A 20,845-nucleotide genomic window follows, 5' to 3' on the forward strand; every position below is an offset into this window, starting at 1 on the left:
GCAGAGCCCTGGCTGAAGAAGAGGATTACATTTTGGTGGGAACGTTTAACGTAACGCAGAAGGCTATTTTTTTTACATCACTCCCCCAGCAAAGAAACATCAGCTGACTCCAAATGTCCTACCCCTGGGCCGGGGAATGCGCTTTTGTCTTGTCTGCGTTGTACCAGAAAATGGTGACAGAACGTTTCTGTTGTGGACAAACTTCCAAACCATCCCGACCTTCACTAAACTTTAAGAACTCCACGTCCGAGAACGTTCTAGGAATGTTACTCGATGGCGCTTAAGAGATGTCTGCTTCTGGGCGTTGATGTTCAGGTGGGTCAAAGTAGCTCAGCTGTGCCCACACCGTCTCTTGAGTGGCGTCTTTGTTCTGGGCCGTCTGGCGTGTCGAGGTTCTCTGTCCATGAAAAGCTTCTGTACCACCAACAGAGCTGAATGGTCATTGTGAGGTGGACAAAGAGCGACTCGTCTCAGTGATTCTCATGCGACCGGCACTCCAGTCTGTTCTGGACACCATCAATCAGCAGGACCTCACTGACATCTCCGCTAGAAATCCTCACGCCACTCAGGTGAGATGGAACCTGACAGGGTCACCATGGGTCCCAAATCCTACCGCAGAACTGCCCACAATGCCAGCCTCACACGGACCGTTCCACCCTGCCTCCTTCCTCGTTGTTGACAACTACTCCACCTTTGAACACCATGTGTCCCAAATCGGTCCCCCCCACGAGCGTCAGCATCCTCTAGCCTGCTGCCTACTAATGAGCCACACCTGTGCGCATAACCACCTGCCCCTTCCCCCAGAAGCTCCAGGACCTCCCTGCCCCCCCCATACATAAAGCACTCCCCAACCAGGCCCCTCCTACCACCTTGAACTCCCCACAGCACAACCCACTTCCACTCACCCCTCTGGGCCCTCCTTCCCATCACCTCCCATCACCACTCTGGCCCCTCCTTCCCATCAGCTCTCTGGCCCCTCCCTCTAGCTGGTCCACTCACCCCTCTGGCCCCTCCTTCCCATCACCTATCTGGCCCCTCCCTCTAGCTGGTCCACTCACCCCTCTGGCCCCTCCTTCCCATCACCTCCCATCACCTCTCTGGCCCCCTTCTCTGGCTGGTCCACTCACCCCTCTGGCCCCTCCCTCCCATCACCTTTCATCACCTCTCTGGCCCCTCCCTCTGGCTGGTCCACTCATCCCTCTGGCCCCTCCTTCCCATCACATCACATCATCTCTCTGGTCCCTCCCTCCCATCACCTCTCTGGCCCCTCCCTCTGGCTGGTCCACTCACCCCTCTGGCCCCTCCCTCCTATCACCTCCCATCACTTCTCTGGCCCCTCCCTCTGGCTGGTCCACTCACCCCTCTGGCCCCTCCCTCCCATCACCTCTCTGGCCTCTCCCTCTGGCTGGTCCACTCATCCCTCTGGCCCCTCCTTCCCATCACATCACATCATCTCTCTGGTCCCTCCCTCCCATCACCTCTCTGGCCCCTCCCTCTGGCTGGTCCACTCACCCCTCTGGCCCCTCCCTCCTATCACCTCCCATCACCTCTCTGGCCTCTCCCTCTGGCTGGTCCACTCATCCCTCTGGTCCCTCCTTCCCATCACATCACATCATCTCTCTGGTCCCTCCCTCCCATCACCTCTCTGGCCCCTCCTTCCCATCACCTCTCTGGCCCCTCCCTCCCATCACCTCTCTGGCCCCTCCCTCTGGCTGGTCCACTCACCCCTCTGGCCCCTCCCTCCTATCACCTCCCATCACCTCTCTGGCCTCTCCCTCTGGCTGGTGCACTCATCCCTCTGGTCCCTCCTTGCCATCACATCACATCACATCATCTCTCTGGTCCCTCCCTCCCATCACCTCTCTGGCCCCTCCTTCCCATCACCTCTCTGGCCCCTCCTTCCCATCACCTCTCTGGCCCCTCCTTCCCATCACCTCTCTGGCCCCTCCCTCTGGATGTTCCACTCACCCCTCTGGCCCCTCCCTCCCATCACCTCTCTGGCCCCTCCCTCTGGCTGGTCCTCTCACCTGATGCAAACCTCCTCTCACTACCACACAGCACCAATCCCCGCACCAGAGAGGCGGAGCCTGGTCCAGAGCTGGCCCCTCCTCCTGCCATTGGCTTCCAACCTGCTGGTTGATTCTGACCTGCTTGTGGGTTCTAACCTGCTTGTGGGTTCTAACCTGCTTGTGGGTTCTAACCTGCTTGTGGGTTCTACCCTGCGAATGGGTTCAAACCTGCTGAGAGGTTCTAACCTGTTATTGGCTTTTAACCTCATGGTGTGTTCTCCCCTGTTATTGGGTTCCAACTTTTTGTTGGTTTCTAGCTGGCTGGTGGGTTCTAACCTACTGTTGGGTTCTAACCTGATGTTTAGATCTAGCCTGCAAGTAAGTTCCAACTTGTTGGTTGGTTCTAGCCTGCTGGTGGGTTCTAACATGTGGTTGAGTTCCAACTTTTCGTTGGTTTCAAACCTGTTGGGTTCTAACCTGCTAGTGGGTTCTAACCTGCTAATGGGTTCTAACCTGCTGATAGGTTCTAACCTGTTATTGGCTTTTAACCTAATGGTGTGTTGTCGCCTGTTGTTGGATTCCAACTTTTTGTTGGTTTCTAAACTGTTGTTGGGTTCTAACATGTTGTTAGGTTCTAGCCTGCTGGTGTGTCCTACACTGCTGGTTGGTGCTAACCTGTGGTTGGGTTCCAACTTTGTGTTGGTTTCTAACCTGTTGGGTTCTTATCTGCGAGTGGGTTCTAGCCTACTGGTGGGTTCTAATCTGTTGTTGGGTTCTAGTCTGTTGTGGCTTTCCAACATCTTGTTGGATTCTAACCTGCTGTTTGGTTCTAACCTGCTGCTGGGTTCTAACCTGTTGTTGGTTTCTAGCTTGCTGGTTGGTTCTAGCCTGCAGGAGGGTTCAAAACTGTTGTTGGGTTCTAACCTGCTGGTGGGTTCTAACTTGATGTTGGGTCCCAACTTTTTGTTGGTTTCTAAACTGTTGTCGGGTTCTCACATGTTGTTAGGTTCTAGACTGCTGGTGTGTTCTAACCTGTGGTTTGGTTCCAACTTTTTTTGGTTGCTAGCCTGCTGGTGGGTTCTAACCTTATGTTGGGTACTACCCTGATGGGAAGTTCTAACCTGTTGTTGGTTTATAGCCTGCTGGTGGGTTTTAACTAGTTGTTGGATTCCAGTCTGTTGTGGGTTTCTTGCATCTTGGTGGGTTCTGCCCTGCTGGTGGGTTCTAACCTGTTGTTGGATTCTGGCTTGCTGGCCGGTTGTAGCCTGCAGGAGGGTTCCAAACTGTTGTTTGGTTCTAACCTGCTTGTGGGTTCTAACGTGATGGGTTTAAACTTTTTGTTGGTCTCTCAACTGTTGTTGCGTTCTTACACGCCAGTGCGTTCTTGCCTGCTGGTGGGTTCTAACCTGTTGATGGTTTCTAACATGTTGTTAGGTTCTAGCCTGATTGTGGGTTCTGTCCTGTTGTTTGGTTCTAACCTGCTGGTGGGTTCCAACCTGTTGTTGGGTTCTAACATGTGGGTTCTAACCTGTTCTTGGATTCTAACCTGATCTTGTGTTCTAACCTGTTGTTGGGTTTCTAACCTGCTGATGAGTTCTTACCTGTTGCTGGGTTTCGATCTGCTCATGAGTTCAAACTTGCTTGTGGCTTCTGTCCTGTTGTTTGGTTCTAACCTGCTGGTGGGTTCTAACCTGTTGTTGCTTCATAGCCTATGAGCGGGTTCTAACCTGCTGGTGGGTTCTAACATGTTGTTGCTTCATAGCCTATGAGTGGGTGTTGTTGAGTTCTAACTTGCTGGTTGTTTCTAACCTGCAGTTAAGTTCCAACCTGTTGTTGGGTTCTAACATGCTTGAGGTTTCTATCCTGTTCTTGGTTTCTAACCTCTTCGTGGGTTCTAACCTGCTATTTTGTTCTTACCTGTTTTAAGTTTATAGCCTGCTGGTGAGTTGTAACCTTTTGTTGAGTTGCAACCTGCTGATGAGTTCTAACCTGCCTGCTGGTTCTAACCTGTCGTTGGTCTCTAGGCTGTTGTGGGTTTTATCCTGTTTTGGGGTTCCAGCCTGTCTGTAGATTCTGCCCTATGGTTGGGTCCTAACCTGCTGGTGGGTTCTAACTTGTTTTTGGGTTCTAGACTGCTGGTTGTTTCTTACTTGTCTGTGGCTTTAAGGTTCAGGAGTTCTCCTGGCAGTTCTAGTGACAATGTGACGGACTCATTCTTGGAGTCACAGTTGAACTTCTCTATCAGAGTCAACAGGGAGCTAAATGGGATGCGGCCGCATCATCAGGTGAGTGTTGGCTGACATCAGCTGGTTGCATCTGAATGTGTCAGCCATGGTTCCTCCATCCAAGTCCTCCCATCTGTCTGAGCAGTTTTAACACTGAAGTGCCCCCCCCCACAAGACCCCCCCCCCCCCGCCACCGATTGTGTCCCTGCACACCAAAGAACTTTTCTATAGCTTTTTGATTGGCTTTCAATCCCCTCGCCACTGACAAGCCTCTGTATGGGAGGTGTGTGTGTGTGTGTGTGTGTGTGAGAGAGAGAGAGAGAGAGAGAGAGAGAGAGAGAGAGACAGACAGACAGAGAGAGAGAGAGAGAGACAGAGAGAGAGTGGGGGCTTAGTTAGGAGATTTAGGGTGTGGGGGCACAGAGGTGATTTTTGGGGGGAGGAGGAAAGTAAAAACTGGGACAGATGGGGCTGATTGTTGCTCTCTACACAAATGAAAAAAACGAGACATCTGCAGAGAGAGATGGACGAGCAAGGCAATTAGGAGACAACACACACACACACACGTGTGGATATGCAGTGTGTGTGTGTGTGTGTGTGTGTGTGTGTGTGAGACAGAGATGTATAACATGCAGAGATTCAGCCAGGCTCACATTACAATGGAGGACAAGTGGATGTGAGTGTGTGTGTGAGACTGTGAGAATGTGTGTGTGTGTGTGTGAGAGAGAGAGAGAGAGACTGTGAGTAGGTGTGTGTGTGTGTGACAGAGAGACAGAGATGTATAACATGCAGAGATTCTGCCAGGCTCACATTACAATGGAGGACAAGTGGATGTGATTGTGTGTGAGACTGTGAGTGTGTGTGTGTGTGTGTGTGAGTGTGTGTGTGAGACTGTGAGAGTGTGTGTGTGTGAGAGAGTGTGTGTGTGTGTGTGTGTGTCAACGTATTCATTTAGTTCACCTGTAGCTTTACTGTGTCAGAAAGATTCAGAATATTAAACATGTTCTCTCTGACAAATGTAGGTTGATATTCTTTCTGGTTTGAATTGTGTTGTTAAATCTGAGCTGTGTAGAAGAATAGGAGTGAGAGGAGGAGGAGGAGAAGACTGGTGAAGAAGAAGAGCCAGACCTCTGAAGAGGTCAGAGGTCACTGTATAGACGAGCAGTGTGCTGGATTTAATGTGAGACTTTTTTCTTTACGTTTTTTTGTTTCATGACTGCCCCCCCCACACACACACACACACACATTCAGAGACCTCGTGTGACAAAACAAGGTCACAAACAGGATTACGTCTGTTGAGCCTCAGTTATTGAACCTCTTGTGATTAAGGAAGATGATAAAGAATAAGTGTGTGTGTGTGTGTGTGTGTGTGTGTGTGTGTGTGTGTGTGTGTGTGTGTGTGTGTGTTCATTTGGGGGGGGTCTAAGAATTCCTCTCAGTCACATGACAACTCTGACATCATGTTGTATTTTGACAAAAAGGTCCAACCCCTCTCACACCCACACTCACGTGTGCGCACACACACACACACAATATGAATACATGAATGGACCTGGTACCCCGTCTGGTTCCGGTTCTGGATCCAGATGTTGGTGTCCGCACTGTGATGAACTCAACTGAGTTGGTCTGATCTCAGATGCAGCAGCTGTCCTCACACACACTCATCCAGAGTGTGCACGTGTGTGCGTGAGTGTGCACGTGTGTGTGTGTGTGTGTGTGTGTGTGTGTTCATGTCACCTCAGGGCATTTTGTCACTTAGCGGCAGACGGACGATCAGTTTCCAGCAGCGTCTTCAAAGGCCGGATGAGGAGATTAGAGGTCACGACTGAAGTCCGCCCTCTTTGTTGGCTGCTGGCCTCTTTCCTCCTCTTCCTCCTTGTCCTCCTCCTCCTCAACCATGTCAATGCACCAGGACTCAGACACACATGACCCAAACAACGGTCACACCTGACAGACAACCGGGAGGCGGGAACGAATGGAAATACCTGGGGGGACATTTGCAGGGACGCAAAAAGAGGGGACCACCAGGTGACCCTAAAGGAAAGAACGAGAACCTGATTTTGGGTCCTGAGATTAAATGTCCTGTTTGCGGGTCGAACCCTGAAGCCTGGACACGTGGAGAAGAACTGAGATGGACCCGCTCACGTTTACGGTCATAAAAATCTCAGAATTCACACCCATCATGTTCATTTCTACTCCTCTAAATGAAAGCTGACGTGTGTCTTTGCTCCTCCATGTTTTCCGAAGCCACAATTCAACTCCTACAATGGGCACGATCGTAGGAGGTGTGGGGCTGTAGCTCCCATTCTGACCACTAGAGGGTGGCGTGCTGCACTTGTGCAAATAAATTAGATCTTCATCAAACATCATGAAACTGTCTTCCTTTCAACTTTGATTTGCTTCAAAAACACAAAACATGACTGGCCGTTTCAGATTGGGACCCTGAATTGGGAGTTGAGGGCCCCTCAGGTGGGAAACGTTAAATCAGCTGATACAAATGAATTCTAGCGAGCATTTGCGTTTGCTAGGATTCACCATGGCAACCCATAACAATGAGAGCAGCACATCCTTCACCTGTCCGGAATCAGAACTCACCGAAGGAACACAGGACCATACTTTAATAAATGAATGAGTGAAAGAGTGAGAGGATGAGATAGCATTTGTGTCCACCAACTACATGCCTGTGAATCAAATGGAGAGACACTATTTTCCTGGAGAGCCTCTGAGGACCCTCCAGAATCCCTGAGGGTCCCTAAACCCTCCCTGGACACCAGAAGGTCACCTGCTGCCCCCTGCTGGTCACCATCGCCACAACCTCAACATCATGATCTATAAAATATTTGAAATAAAATCTCAATGTGAATTTTGATCAGCAGATTAAAATGAAAGAAAAATGCAACAGTTATGTAAATAACTCATGTAAATATAATTATATTTATTGAGCTTTTCTCAAAGGCAAATTTTCCATTCTTTGTGTAATATTTTTCTGTGACAGGAGAAAAAACATTTGGTTTGATTATAGATTATGGATTATAGATTGGACTGCATTGAAACATCAGACATGCAAACATGATAAAGTTTCAGGAGTGTTAGTGAACGCCTGGACGTGACTGATTAACCCTTCAGTCACTGCTCCATGGCCACCGCGCTGCATAGAGGAGGCGGAGCCACCATCACCTGACTTACGTGCAGGACTCTTCATCATTCTGGTCTAGAAAAGAGGCGGAGATTGAGTTTACTTCCATGTCCTCACATAGGTGGAATGATCTGACTCCATCAGGAAGTTAAACATCCCTCAGAGGTTGCGTTGCTCCTCCTCCTCCTCCCCTCGCTCCTCCTCTCGCTCCTCCCCTCGCTCCTCCTCTGCTGAGGTCTTGGTAAAAGCTGAGGACAGCTCCTGCAGCAGCAGCTCCTGCGATGGCGTACAGACCCCCTGGAGCTGCAGCGGCCTCCTCCTGCCCACAATCAGTTCATCACCATCATCCCTCTGCTCCGGCGTGTCAGTCAAGCCACCACCAATCCGGATTGAGTCACAGATGGTTTCCATGGGAACGAGTCTGAAGGGCAGGTGGTCCTGGACCTCCTGTGTCTCTGCTGCACTGCTGGACAGGAAGCTGGTCTCCAGGGACTTCAGGACCTGCAGGCCGAAGTCACCAACCTCCTCATAGAGCGGCTCCGGGGGCTCGGTGTGCTCCTCTACCGAGTCGGGCTGCACCTTCATGGGCTGAGACACAGAAGGACGTTAGAGGGGCGATGCATCGACGGGACAGAACACAAGAAGAAAATGAGGACGACTCACGAAGTACATGGACAGCGTCCGCCGGTCATGTAACTTCCTCTGTGGATGACAACAACACCAGTTACATTAACATGTGACGTCATCAGGATGCCACATTGTCACATGACCTCGTATATACAATAAACATTAAAGCGGTAACAAAAACAGTACTGATGATGTAACAATGCAACTAAAACCTTCCATCCCTCTGCCCACCCAGCAAGCCATCACCCTCTGATGTCATGGAGACATCTCAGAGGAGGCAGAACACTGATGAGATCATCAGGAAATTATCCTGGTGGTGCGTTCTGGGTTGGTGGTTACTTTGCTGTTACTAAGTAGCTGAGTTTGGATCGACCCGGACCAGGGGTGAACCAGGTAGCCATGGGGGCCACTGGGACTACAAACACGCTCAGTACTCAGTGAGAGCGAGTACAACTTGGCCAGTAGCAGCGTGCAGTATTCTTGCTCAGGTTTACTGCATCCCAGCTGAATGCATGCAGGTTCCGTACACACAGTTGTGCTGCTGTGAGCGCGAGGCTCCTTTTAGTGGCGTTCCTCACACACGGCTGCTCCAGCAGGCTGGAATAATGAGGGCTTCCCTCAGCTGGGGGCCTGGAGCGTTGATAGGAGTGACGTCAGGAGAGGTAGCGGATCACTCCGGTCTCTGAACGCTCTCTCCCTCTGAAGAGAACCTCGCTCAGTGATGGCGCCGAGGTCCACCGGATCGTTCAAAGACGGGGGTGCCGTTTTCAGAAGAGGTGGTGGGTGAAAGGGCAGCGCTTTTATAGCCGATTGAAGCAGAAACTCTGACCCTCACCTGCTTTGGACCAGGTGAGGTTCACCACATCAGTTACCATGGTGATCCAGCCAGGTTAAACCCTGACTTTCGTCTCCACACACCTTGCTAGCCACTCATCTCACTTCCTGGTGCAGCCCTCTGGTGATATCACACTGATGCAGAACTGTATAAACACGGCTAAACTGTATACTGAAGGGGGCGGAGCCTCTGACCAGTGTCTGATTGGCTGACAGCATGCTGCTATTGCTCTCGTCTCCTCTGATGGGGACCAGCGGCATCGTGCCAAACTTCTGCTTGGAGATGTCGGAGGACGAATGGCGGCGGAGCACTGGCGGGCCCGGATCATCATTCTGTCATGGTGAAATGGGACGTCTGATTAGAGCAGCTGCATGACATCATGGTAACCCACTGGGAGAAGGGGAGGAGCCAACCTGAGCTTTGAGGAAGCTGGCGACCCAGTCCCACAGGTCGGCCTCGCACAAGCAGCACAGGAACCTGAGAAAAGACACCGGGGGTCACCGCCACAGGAAGTAGTCCCGCCACACACAGGAAACACAGGAAAGACCACAGAAACATTTTCACCCACTGACTGTCACATCTGGAGCAACGAGAACGTTCTAAAAATATGATTTTACCAAAAATGGGTTGACCACAGAATTCCAGATGATTTATTGTTGAGGGACAGGAACGTCAATACGAAAAATTCCTTAAAAAATTCAGTTCCTAGTTTCACCAAGAGAGTTTTTGATGCAGTACTGAGGAGTACTGCGACTTCGCAGAGGCACAGAAAAAATGCCTCTATCACTTAAGAGTAATACTTTCATTGGAGAAAAGGACGGTACTAATACTTCAGAACTTACTAACAAACTTCAGCTCTGCCCTCTGGACATTTTTAGGAATTACAAACAAATTTTCAAGAGATTCCAAGACATTTATGGAATGTTTGCCTTTTATAATTTATGTCATAATTTTCTATGTTTGCTGGACACAGCAATGTACATGCAGGAGACAAGACGCAGGAGACAAGAAACAGGAGACAAGCAGACACGCGCAGGAGACAACAAACAGGAGACAAGGAGACAAGACGCAGGAGACAAGAAACAGGAGACAAAGAGACAACACGCAGGAGACAACAAACAGGAGACAAGACGCAGGAGACAACACGCAGGAGATAAGAAACAGGAGACAAAGAGACAACACGCAGGAGACAACAAATAGGTGACAACAAACAGGGGGCAAGGAGACAACACGCAGGAGACAACAGGCAGGAGACAACACGCAGGAGACAAGAAACAGGAGACAACACACATGAGACAAGGAGACAACAAACAGGAGACAACAAGCAGGAGACAATAAACAGGAGACAACACACGGGAGACAAGGAGACGGCACACAGGAGACAACACGCAGGAGACAACACACAGGCGACAAGGAGACAACACACAAGAGACAACACGCAGGAGACAACACACAGGAGACAACAAGCAGGAGACAACACGCAGGAGACAACAAACAGGAGACAACAAACAGGAGACAACACGCAGGAGACAACAAACAGTAGACAACACACAGTAGACAAGGAGACAACAAACAGGAGACAACACATAGTAGACAAGGAGACAACAAACAGGAGACAACAAGCAGGAGACAACAAACAGGAGACAACACACGGGAGACAAGGAGACAACACACAGGAGACAACACACAGGAGACAACACGCAGGAGACAACATACAGGAGACAACACACAGGAGACAACACACAGGAGACAACACACAGGAGACAACATGCAGGAGACAACATACAGGAGACAACACACTGGAGACTAAACTTCAGCAGAGGAAATCTGCTCTTTCCTGTTGATGACATCAGAAATGTGGTACTCACAGCTGATGCTTGTGTGACATCACTGTGAAGCCCCACCTGAAAAACCACAAACATCCTCATAACTTCAGGCGTCTGATTTATTGAATTTATATATATATATACATATATATATATATATATATATATATATATATATATATATACACACACACATATATATATATATATGTGTGTGTGTGTGTGTATATGTGTGTGTGTATGTACAGTATATGTATTCATATATGTATATATACATTATGTATGTATATATGTATACATATATACATGTGTACATATATATGTATATATATGTACACACATATAGAGACATATGTGTGTGTGTGTGTGTGTGTGTGTGTGTGTGTGTGTGTGAGTGTGTGTGTGTGATAAAGTATGTAATGCTCCGTCAGGTGGACACTACCTGGTGGGAGCCTTCAGCTTCCTGCGTATGCCGATGTAGATCTTCATGGTCTTCAGAGGCCACTCCTTCTCCGGCCGGATGCTCTGAAAGACACACAGACGAGACATTGAAGCCACCGCCGTCTTCCGTCCAAACGCTGACATCAGCCCGTGCCCCCCCACCACCTCCCTCTACATTCACCTCAGTTACACAAACTATCCTCAATAAATACATCAAATACAGGTATTTATTCTTAAGGCAGTCATCAAGGCAGCAGCAAGGCCTAGCCAGCAGGGGGCGGTCCTTACTCTCTTGTCTTTGAGCAGCAGAAGTTTGCTCTCTTTGATCTGGAAGGTTCTCTCCTGGAACTTGTTCCCCTGCAGCAGCTTGGGAGGTTCCTCCCTGCAGCGCAAAACGCCAACCTTCATGATCTCGCTCCTGTAGGCTGGACCCCCCCCCCAACACACACACACACACACACACACACACACACACACACACACACACACACACACACACACACACACACACACACACACACACAAGGTCATGTGTGTATATGCAAATATGAAAAGTGACCTACCCTATGTATTGAAATTCAGTCAGAATATTTAAATAAAAAATATGGGAAATAAAATAAATATATATGAAATATATAAAATTCTTCCAAGTATGAATTAGGGTCAGCGTCATGGTCTGGGTCAGGGTCAGGATTGGGATCTGGGTCAGGGTCTGTCACTGGTTTAGTTCATTGGGGTGTGTGTGCATGCATGTGTGTGTGTGTTGTACAGGTGAGGATGGTGATGCCATCTCCTTTCGGGACCCTCTTCACCACCAGGTAGGCGGAGCTGGGGTCGGCCATCTTGCACCACTGCAGCGCCTGCTCCAGGACCTTCTCTTTGGGGTGCAGTGGACGTTCTGATGGGGTGAACGAGCACAGTAAGAGTGTAAAGGTTCTGTGGGCTCAGTTCTGTTTCTCTATCACTGAGTTCTAGATGTGTGTTTATCCTTTCATTTTTTTGCTTTATTTTTTCCAGCAAATTCATCTGATTTCTGTCAAACTGAAAAAGACAAAGAGTCAATGACCGAGAACTCAGTCATTGGAAAACTGAGAAAAGTTTGTCTTTCTCCTCCCTAAAAAGCCACAAATCTGTAATGAAACTGTTGACTCCGCAGTACTCAAAGATCAAACGGCCCATAAATTTGTTTCTCGGAGGAGAATTTTAATCATTTATTTGCTCATTTCTTCATCTGGAAATTAGGACAAAATACTTCTGGCTGTTTGTTTAGCTTCTAACTCCCCGTAAAACGAAAGCCCGACCGGGGACCAAGAACATTCAAAGAAAAGATGAGAAACAGTTGCATAAAGCAACATCTCTGATCATTGCGGTCCTTAGTTGACATCAGAGGCACTTCAGCACAAGACGTTCCGCTGTTTAGTTGAGGAGCCCTGCTAAAGAACCTCCAGGGCCTCTGGGGGTCCCTGGGCCTCACGCTGAGGACCCCCGCGTGCTGGTGTTGACTCACCCAGCTGTCCATCCTCGATGGCCTCAAAGGTCATCCAGATGTCTTTGTCTCCAGCAGGAATGTTCCTCATGTAGAGAACCTGATTGGTCAGCTCCTCAGCACACATGGTGGGAGACACCTGGAGGGTCAAAGGTCATGTTAGCTATGTGGCTAGGCTAAACCAGGCACTAGCGAAGACATGCGGACTCACTTTGAGTGTAATGCAGCAGTCGGGGATCTTCATCTCGAGGTAGACTTCAATGATCAGGTCACCCGCCTGAGACAACTGGACACACAAGGACAACGGTTGCTAGGAGACCGATGGGTCATGACACGTATTCGAACCAATCGCAGCTCTATCCAAGACCATGGCCTCTCAACATGAGCTCCTAAGCTTTATCAACAGGACAGAAGGTACAGGTGGGTTCTGGGCGGCTGTGACGTGAACAGTGCCGGTGTACCTGCGTGTCCTTCCAGGTGGTGATCAGGCTGATCTCCAGCTCGATCTGAGTCTGATGTTCCTCGTCAATCTGAAACAAACACAAGCTGTTGGTTCTGTTTGCATTCTGCTGCGGCGCCGTCGCCACTGGGCTCAGCGACTCACCTCAAAGACGTACAGGTAGTTGTCTATCAGGTCCTCGACGATCTTCACCTCATGCTCGCCCTTCCCGTCCGTCTGGAAGAGGCTGGGTGCAAACAACAGTGACAGGTTCTTGGTGCACATCTGGTTCAGGCCAGCACACTTCTGGACCCTAGCAAGAGCAGAACTGTATTAGCGGGTCAGCGTCTGCTGGGTCACAACACAAGTGTTGATGTCATCTCACCTGTACAGGTGACTGACCAGCACTGCCAGGGTTGTCCTGTTGACCCGTGGAAGACTCCGGATGATCTCCTTGTAGCGGTCCAGCCGCTGAGGCTTCTGGGAGATTCCTGGAGAGACAAACCGACAAGTTCTGATTGACTTTTGTCACTATGGCGGTTCTTCTTCTGTGACCCGACTGAGCGGCCAATCACTTTTCTAACCCCTGCGGCACTCCTCCTCCAGCCAGGTTAGGGTCAGACATGTGACGCCCAATGACCCGTAGAGGCCCGCAGCGTCCAGCAGGGACGAGCAGGGACTAGCAGAGACCAGCAGGGACCAGCAGGGACTAGCAGAGACCAGCAGGGACCAGCAGGGACTAGCAGAGACCAGCAGGGACCAGCAGAGACCAGCAGGGACCCACAAGGGTCTTCCAGGGGTACTCTGTTATTTAAATCTTGGAAAAACATTTAAACACACATAATCGGACTCAGCGCGCCTCCACTAACCTTAAAATATCATCAATAAGATAATTTGAATAATTGGATAATCATTTTTGTTGTAATTTTAAAGTTTTTGTTGGTTTCCTGTTTATTTTGCAGTTTTTTCTTGCTAATTTTTTGCCACATTTTTGAGAATCACATAAATTTAATGGACAAAAGATAGATTACGAAATGAAAAGGTGGTTAACAAAAAATTATAGAAGAACTAAAGAAAAACAAGACTGACAATTTGAAAAAAAAAAATGAAGAAGCACTGAAATAATTAAATACCTCAAATTAGAACGGCAGAGGTGGTTACTGGTTTCTGCTGAGGAAAAGCTGATCGTAAAAACGGTCTCAAGTTCTCATGTTTAAAATCTTCTGAAGGTTTCAGAACCCGTCTCCTGTCAGTGGAAAAGAGGACAGGCAGAGTTCTGGACTACCTGGACCCTGACTACACTGGATCCTGGTCTAAAGGAAGGTAGACTCACTTGCCGCCTCCTGCCACAGTGGGTGGAGGTCAGCCATGAAGATGGGGTCGTCAATCTCCCTGAAGAACCTCTTCAGGACATCCGTCACGTCCTCGATGAAGTGGTCTCCGATACGCAGTTTGACGTTTCGGGCGTCTTTACGAAACTCGTCCATCAGCAGTTTGATTCTGGATTTGGCTCCGTTCTTCCTGTAGATCCCCTCGTGACCCAGACCTGCAGGAACATTGCCCACATGGCCAGAATGTGTATTTGACATCACAATTGTGGCAGGATGCTGGAAGGTTATTTCTGTAACCTAGCAACAATGAACTGAAGGTGAGATGATGGCCTTGCAAGTGACACGGCAGCGGTGGTGGCGGTGGTGGGCTGCTCACCGTATTGCGTGATGAAGGAGATGCAGCTGTCCACAATGATGGGGATGTCGTTCCTGCTCAGCTGCTGCTCACGCAGAGTGTTTCCTTTCCCACCGGCTGCTCGCTGGATGTCCGAGTACCACAGAGAGAAGTCGGTGCGGCCCACACCCTGCAGGTGGAGAGTCCTGACAGAACCAGAGCCACATCAGCCCCTGAAGATAGAGACAAAGACCCCACCCACCTGAGCGTGGACTCACCTCCCCCTCTCCACCAACACCAGGATCTCTTTCTTCTCGTGGTTCTCGTTCTCCGACGCCACACCTGCAACACAAACACACGTCACACACGGTCACGTGATGGCTCGTAGACCAGGACGGGGCGGAACACTGACTGAGCTCCTGCAGGCGATTCAGGTTGATGATGTCTTCGGCGGCACCGTCGTTCTGAGGACAGATGAAGAGGTTTGACTTCTGCAGGACGAAATAGGCCTCCTTCCACTGCTGAGGGTCCAACATGGCGCGGTACCGCAGCAGCCCCACCCGCTCAAACTCACGAGTCAGCAGGCAATGACAGCTGAGAGGCGTGGCAGCCTGGCAACCACACACACACGCGCACGCACGCACACACACACACACATACACACACGCTAGTGAGCAACAGAAATCCCACACTAGACAGGCAGGAACATATTCATCAAACCCGGGGGAACGCCTCAGTGACACTGCATCTCCTGTAGTGAACCCTAACCGTGAAACAGTGGTGTGGCGAAAGCGACGGCGGTCCAGCCCACAGTCTTCTTCCCTCTAATGAGTTTCCTGCAATGACCAGAACCCAAGGAACTTGTAATATTGTCAGTCCCAGGTGAGACTGGATGGTCCCACATCACCTGATGTGTCACGGTCACGGTGCAGCCCGCAGGTCTGATCCCAACACACTCACGGCAGCCTGCCCCCAGCACTCGAGCCCGCTTTGTTGACAATTCACCAGAAACACTGTCACTTTGTTCTCACCTTCTTCGGTCAAATGTTTTGTTTAAGTCGAAGCAGAAAGAAGCGACTGTTTTTTCTAATCAACTCGTGATGTTTCTGAAACAACCAAAATTCTCGGTAGCTTTGTCTCGCTAATATTGGCTGATCGGATCAGAGACAAGTACACTAGCGAAAAAGTTGCAGCGCCAACCTTCCCAATGGCGTTGGTCCAGCTGTGCAGAGCGTCAGGCGTCTCCAAGCCAAACTGATAAAGTTTTTCTGAAGTCAGGTACAACTCAAAGGTGTAACGGAACCTGGTAGCGGGAAACACAGAGGTCAGCAGATGTGACTCGGTCCAGGGTGTCAAGCATTGCAGAAGTGAAGTCGTCACCTATCAATGAAGCCGTTGCTGCCGCCACAACCGCCGCCGCCGCCGCCGCCAGAAGACGCCTCAGGTCGGTTAATCCCCAAACACACAATGTCTCTGACACTGATCTGCATGCAGGGATCAGCTGATCGCTCCGACGTGTAGAACAGCAGTGACTGATCCACCGAGCACCAGAATTTCTGGAAGTCTGAACACAGCAGGACAGTTTGGACAGGAAAGAACAGGGGCGGGGGACAAGGTTCAAGTTGTGGTTCAGGTTTAGGTTTTAGGTTCAGGTTAGAAGTGGATCTGCTTGTTTCAGTTTGAGGACTTTAGTGTGAGTTTACAGACTCGTAACATTTTGGGAAAAATTCAACTTTAAGATCCCCGACACACCAGGAAGGGGGTCAATGTTTGGTCAGGGTCCTCATACCATCCCGCGATCTCCGGGACAGCGTCCCCCTGCTGGCACAGTTGGACTTGTAGAGGAACCCAGAGTGAAGGACCGTCTGCATGATCTCATCATAAACACCAGGATCTGATGGATAGATGAGAACCACACACACACACACACACACACACACACACACACACACACACACACACACACACACACACACACACACACACACACACACAAAAACACAAACACACACACACACACACACAAACACACACACACGCTGCTCATGACCAAGAACCTCAGATGAGGTGGAGACTGACTGTCTGGTGTCAGAGGGACAGACCTGAGGCAGCACAGGTGTCCAGCAGGTGATGAGGTTGTTGGCCGCTGTCAGCATCGCTGGCAAGGCGACTCAGTTCCGCCTCCGAGAAAATCTGGGTGACAGTTTTCAGAAGAGTCTGTTCAGAGACAGCTGAGCACAGGACCTGGAGACAGAGAGACACGGACATTCAAACACGTCTCCGCCTGTCCACCAAAACCGATTGTTTCCATGGTGACATTAACATGATGGACATTCCTGAGACACAAATTCTTGATTTCAAAATATTAGTTAAAATAAATGGTTTATGTCCTTTAATTTGAAAAGGAGAAAATAAGCAAGCACATGTGACCGTGTCATTTATGAGTGTTTAGTCTCTGACGTTCTTCAGGGGAACGGTGAGGTAAACAAACATAAATGATGGTAGAGCCAGCGTTTTTCCACACTCCAGGTAGCAGAGCGCTCATATGTGCTCGGTGAGAACTCGTTAAACGCTGTCCCGCAATGTCAACATGGCAGCTCTGGTGTGGCCGTCAGACGGACCCGGAGCAGCTCGTCCTGGCCGCTGAACGCTGGGTGCGTCAAGCGAAATCGTCCTTCTCGGTATTTCTGCCCGATGAATTCTCGTCTCTGCTCAGGAGATGCGTCACAGTCCAGCTCCTCCGACGGAGGCAGGCGAGCCGCCCAGAACTCATTGGCCCGGTCGTTTCCCAGCATGATGAAGAGCTAACAGATAAAGGCAAGTACATGGTAAGATGACATCATAACAGAGGGAGGTCAAAGGTCGATAACGTGTGACATTTGTCGTGGACAGTCAGCTCTGGTCTGACCTGGACAATCTCGTTGCTCCATACGCTGGTGTCCAGTTTCAGACTCTGGACTTTAGACACCATTGTCCCCAGACCTCTGTGCTGGCCTACACACACACACACACACACACACACACACACACACACACACACACACAAGGAATGAATGGGTGTCAGATATATGTGATGTGATTTGAGGATAATTATCTTAGAATGGGAACTCTTCACTTAGATGAGCTGAAAAAACGAATCCGGATTAAACACACAGACGTGAGCAGCTGAAATTCTGCAAAAACCCAAACTCAGAACTTCTTGTTTCATTAAAAAGGGTTTCACAGAGAGAAATCTGTTCAATCTAATTTGCCTAAGAGGAGGAGTCACTGTGCGCAGCTTAGATGTGGGACATCACCACGACACATTGAAACGGGAAGATACAGAGGTGTGCCTGAAGAGGAGAGAACATGGGAATGTTGCCAACTAAATGTGGTTGAGAATGAAATTCCCTTTTCTTTGTCCTGCCCTTGATGCCAGGATGTTGGACAAGCTGTGTTTAGACACCTCCTCCTCATCTTTCTGATTGACTCAGTCTGGAGGATGGTGCTGGAATCCGACTCTTTTTGATCATGCTTTTCCTCTCGCTGACTTTATCTCCAAAGCATGGGATCTGAGAAGAAAAATTCCATATAACTGATGTATTTTTTAATATGAGCTGAAATTGTAGCAAATTTAGAGGAAGAATTATCTTGATGAAGAACCGTCTCTGGTGATGAAATGTGTCCTCTGTCCCTCGGTTACAATCAGTGGCTGTGTGTGCTGATACCTGGGAGAGTGGCTGGAAGATGACTTTCCGGAATGTGTACCTTATTTTCTGGTTAGATTGAATGTGTCTGTATTATCCCATATGGGATGGGTCATGCCAGTGTCCAGACACGAAAATAAAATATTCACACACACACACACACACACACACACACACACACACACACACACACACACACACACACACACACACAGAGCCAGAGCAGGAAGTAATAAATATATAAATATCTTGGCTCAGTTGTTGTGTTGTCCAATCAGCCACCAGGATGACCAGTGAGGTTCTACGGACAGAGAGTGGAGAACGCACCACAGCCTGCCAGGTGGAAGGGGCGTGTCTTAGAGTATGAGCCCAAATACGACTGCCTGCTGTTACCACACATCTTACACATCCATAAGACCACCTGATGACCTCGTACCTGCACAGTTTTTGCAGATGACCACACACAGGTTGATGGAGGCCCAGTCAGGGTTCAGTGCCTTGCAGTCGGCGCACATCCTGTTGGAGCGGTTGGACCAGATCTTCTCGGCCACCTCATAGTCCGACAGTGTCTCTGCGATGGACTCCTGCAGCGCCTCCATCCAGTCCCTCTTCTCCCGGTCCGAGTCCGCTGTAAAGCTAAGGAGGCGGCACAGAGACTGTGATGCTGGATGGTCGGTCGTCACGGCAACTGCATTTAAATACTAGACTCCTTTTGAACCTGTTGACTTATATTTCCTTGGATGAAACGAAACAGAGAAGACGCCAGACCACAGCCTCGTTCATAAAATGGATCCCAGGAAAGAAAACTACAAGCAGCGTACGGGGGAGCCACAGGGACGAACCGCGCGCGTCCTGCACCTGATTGTCTACCTGGAAACGTGCTTCACCTCACATCCTGACACACCCACATCCAACACTGAGAGAACGAGAGGAGTCAGCTGATCAGAGGCTACTCACATCCACTTACGCCTACAGGAAGTGGATCCTGGATCAGTGCACACCCGCATAACCACAGCAGTCAGACTGATGACATCAAACCGTGAAAGCGTGATGTCATCAGTGGAAATATTTGAACATGGAAGATTGAAGGTGATTGATTTTACAGTGAAGCTATGTTGTAGTGATCTTGTTGTGATAAGAGGATGAAAGGGTCGTGATGAAGAGCTGCGACTGTTCCTGTGTGATGAAGAGGAGCAGGAGGACAAAGGGGAAAGAGGAGGGTGGCACCTGAACGTTTTGTATGGCGTGATGAGGTCGAAGCTCCGGTGCCTCCCGTCCCGGATCGTGGCTCCTCGCGCCTCGATCAGTGTGATTCCAACTCCGCTGTGGAAACACTGCAGACACAGGAGACAGTCAGGGGACACAGGAGACAGTCAGGGGACACGAGAGACAGTCAGGGGACACAGGAGAAAGTCAGGGGACACGAAAGACAGTCAGGGGACACAGGAGACAGTCAGGGGACACGAGAGACAGTCAGGGGACACAGGAGAATGTCAGGGGACACGAAAGACAGTCAGGGGACACAGGAGACAGTCAGGGGACACGAAAGACAGTCAGGGGACACAGGAGACAGTCAGGGGACACGAGAGACAGTCAGGGGACACAGGAGAAAGTCAGGGGACACGAGAGACAGTCAGGGGACACAGGAGAAAAGTCAGGGGACACGAGAGACCGTCAGGGGACACAGGAGAAAGTCAGGGGACACGAAAGACAGTCAGGGGACACAGGACACAGTCAGGGGACACGAGAGACAGTCAGGGGACACATGAGAAAGTCAGGGGACACGAAAGACTGTCAGGGGACACAGGAGACAGTCAGGCAACACGAGAGACAGTCAGGGGACACAGGAGAAAGTCAGGGGACACGAGAGACCGTCAGGGTACACAGGAGAAAGTCAGGGGACACGAGAGACCGTCAGGGGACTCAGGAGACAGTCAGGGGACACGAAAGACAGTCAGGGGACACGAGAGACAGTCAGGGGACACAGGAGAAAGTCAGAGGACACAGGAGAAAGTCAGGGGACACGAGAGACAGTCAGGGGACACAGGAGAAAGTCAGGGGACACGAGAGACAGTCAGGGGACACGAGAGACAGTCAGGGGACACAGGAGAAAGTCAGGGGACACGAGAGACCGTCAGGGGACACAGGAGACAGTCAGGGGACACAGGAGACAGTCAGGGGACTCAGGAGACAGTCAGGGGACACGAAAGACAGTCAGGGGACACGAGAGACAGTCAGGGGACACAGGAGAAAGTCAGAGGACACAGGAGAAAGTCAGGGGACATGAGAGACAGTCAGGGGACACAGGAGAAAGTCAGGGGACACGAGAGACAGTCAGGGGACACGAGAGACAGTCAGGGGACACAGGAGAAAGTCAGGGGACACGAGAGACCGTCAGGGGACACAGGAGACAGTCAGGGGACACAGGAGACAGTCAGGGGACACGAGAGACAGTCAGGGGACACAGGAG

The 20,845-nt window shown here is 50.0% G+C and overlaps 1 protein-coding gene across 4 annotated transcripts in view; it reads right to left on the minus strand.

The window, feature by feature from the left end:
- Positions 1-7,146: 7,146 nt before the first annotated feature.
- Positions 7,147-20,845, minus strand: part of arap3 (ArfGAP with RhoGAP domain, ankyrin repeat and PH domain 3) — a 42,769-nt gene continuing 29,070 nt past the window's right edge. For all 4 annotated transcript variants that reach the window (XM_086222413.1, XM_086222415.1, XM_086222414.1 and 1 more), the window contains 25 exons: positions 19,603-19,709; positions 18,812-19,011; positions 17,598-17,683; positions 17,311-17,493; positions 16,792-16,933; positions 16,479-16,583; positions 16,070-16,253; positions 15,890-15,992; positions 15,102-15,300; positions 14,968-15,031; positions 14,732-14,895; positions 14,358-14,570; positions 13,410-13,515; positions 13,190-13,337; positions 13,047-13,115; positions 12,797-12,871; positions 12,607-12,724; positions 11,869-11,997; positions 11,388-11,524; positions 11,101-11,183; positions 10,701-10,736; positions 9,246-9,309; positions 9,027-9,164; positions 8,034-8,072; positions 7,147-7,958 (listed from right to left, as the gene is read on the minus strand). In XM_086222413.1, the coding sequence (XP_086078539.1) occupies positions 7,530-7,958; positions 8,034-8,072; positions 9,027-9,164; positions 9,246-9,309; positions 10,701-10,736; positions 11,101-11,183; positions 11,388-11,524; positions 11,869-11,997; positions 12,607-12,724; positions 12,797-12,871; positions 13,047-13,115; positions 13,190-13,337; positions 13,410-13,515; positions 14,358-14,570; positions 14,732-14,895; positions 14,968-15,031; positions 15,102-15,300; positions 15,890-15,992; positions 16,070-16,253; positions 16,479-16,583; positions 16,792-16,933; positions 17,311-17,493; positions 17,598-17,683; positions 18,812-19,011; positions 19,603-19,709 (3,321 nt within the window). In that variant the 3' untranslated portion in view covers positions 7,147-7,529. The remainder of the gene's footprint in view (positions 7,959-8,033; positions 8,073-9,026; positions 9,165-9,245; positions 9,310-10,700; positions 10,737-11,100; positions 11,184-11,387; positions 11,525-11,868; positions 11,998-12,606; positions 12,725-12,796; positions 12,872-13,046; positions 13,116-13,189; positions 13,338-13,409; positions 13,516-14,357; positions 14,571-14,731; positions 14,896-14,967; positions 15,032-15,101; positions 15,301-15,889; positions 15,993-16,069; positions 16,254-16,478; positions 16,584-16,791; positions 16,934-17,310; positions 17,494-17,597; positions 17,684-18,811; positions 19,012-19,602; positions 19,710-20,845) is intronic.

Source organism: Aulostomus chinensis, chromosome 13 (genome assembly GCF_037954235.1).
Source record: "Aulostomus chinensis isolate RoL2024-O1b breed Wild chromosome 13, RoL_Achi_v1.0, whole genome shotgun sequence".
In the NCBI taxonomy this organism is placed as follows: Eukaryota; Metazoa; Chordata; class Actinopteri; order Syngnathiformes; family Aulostomidae; genus Aulostomus; species Aulostomus chinensis.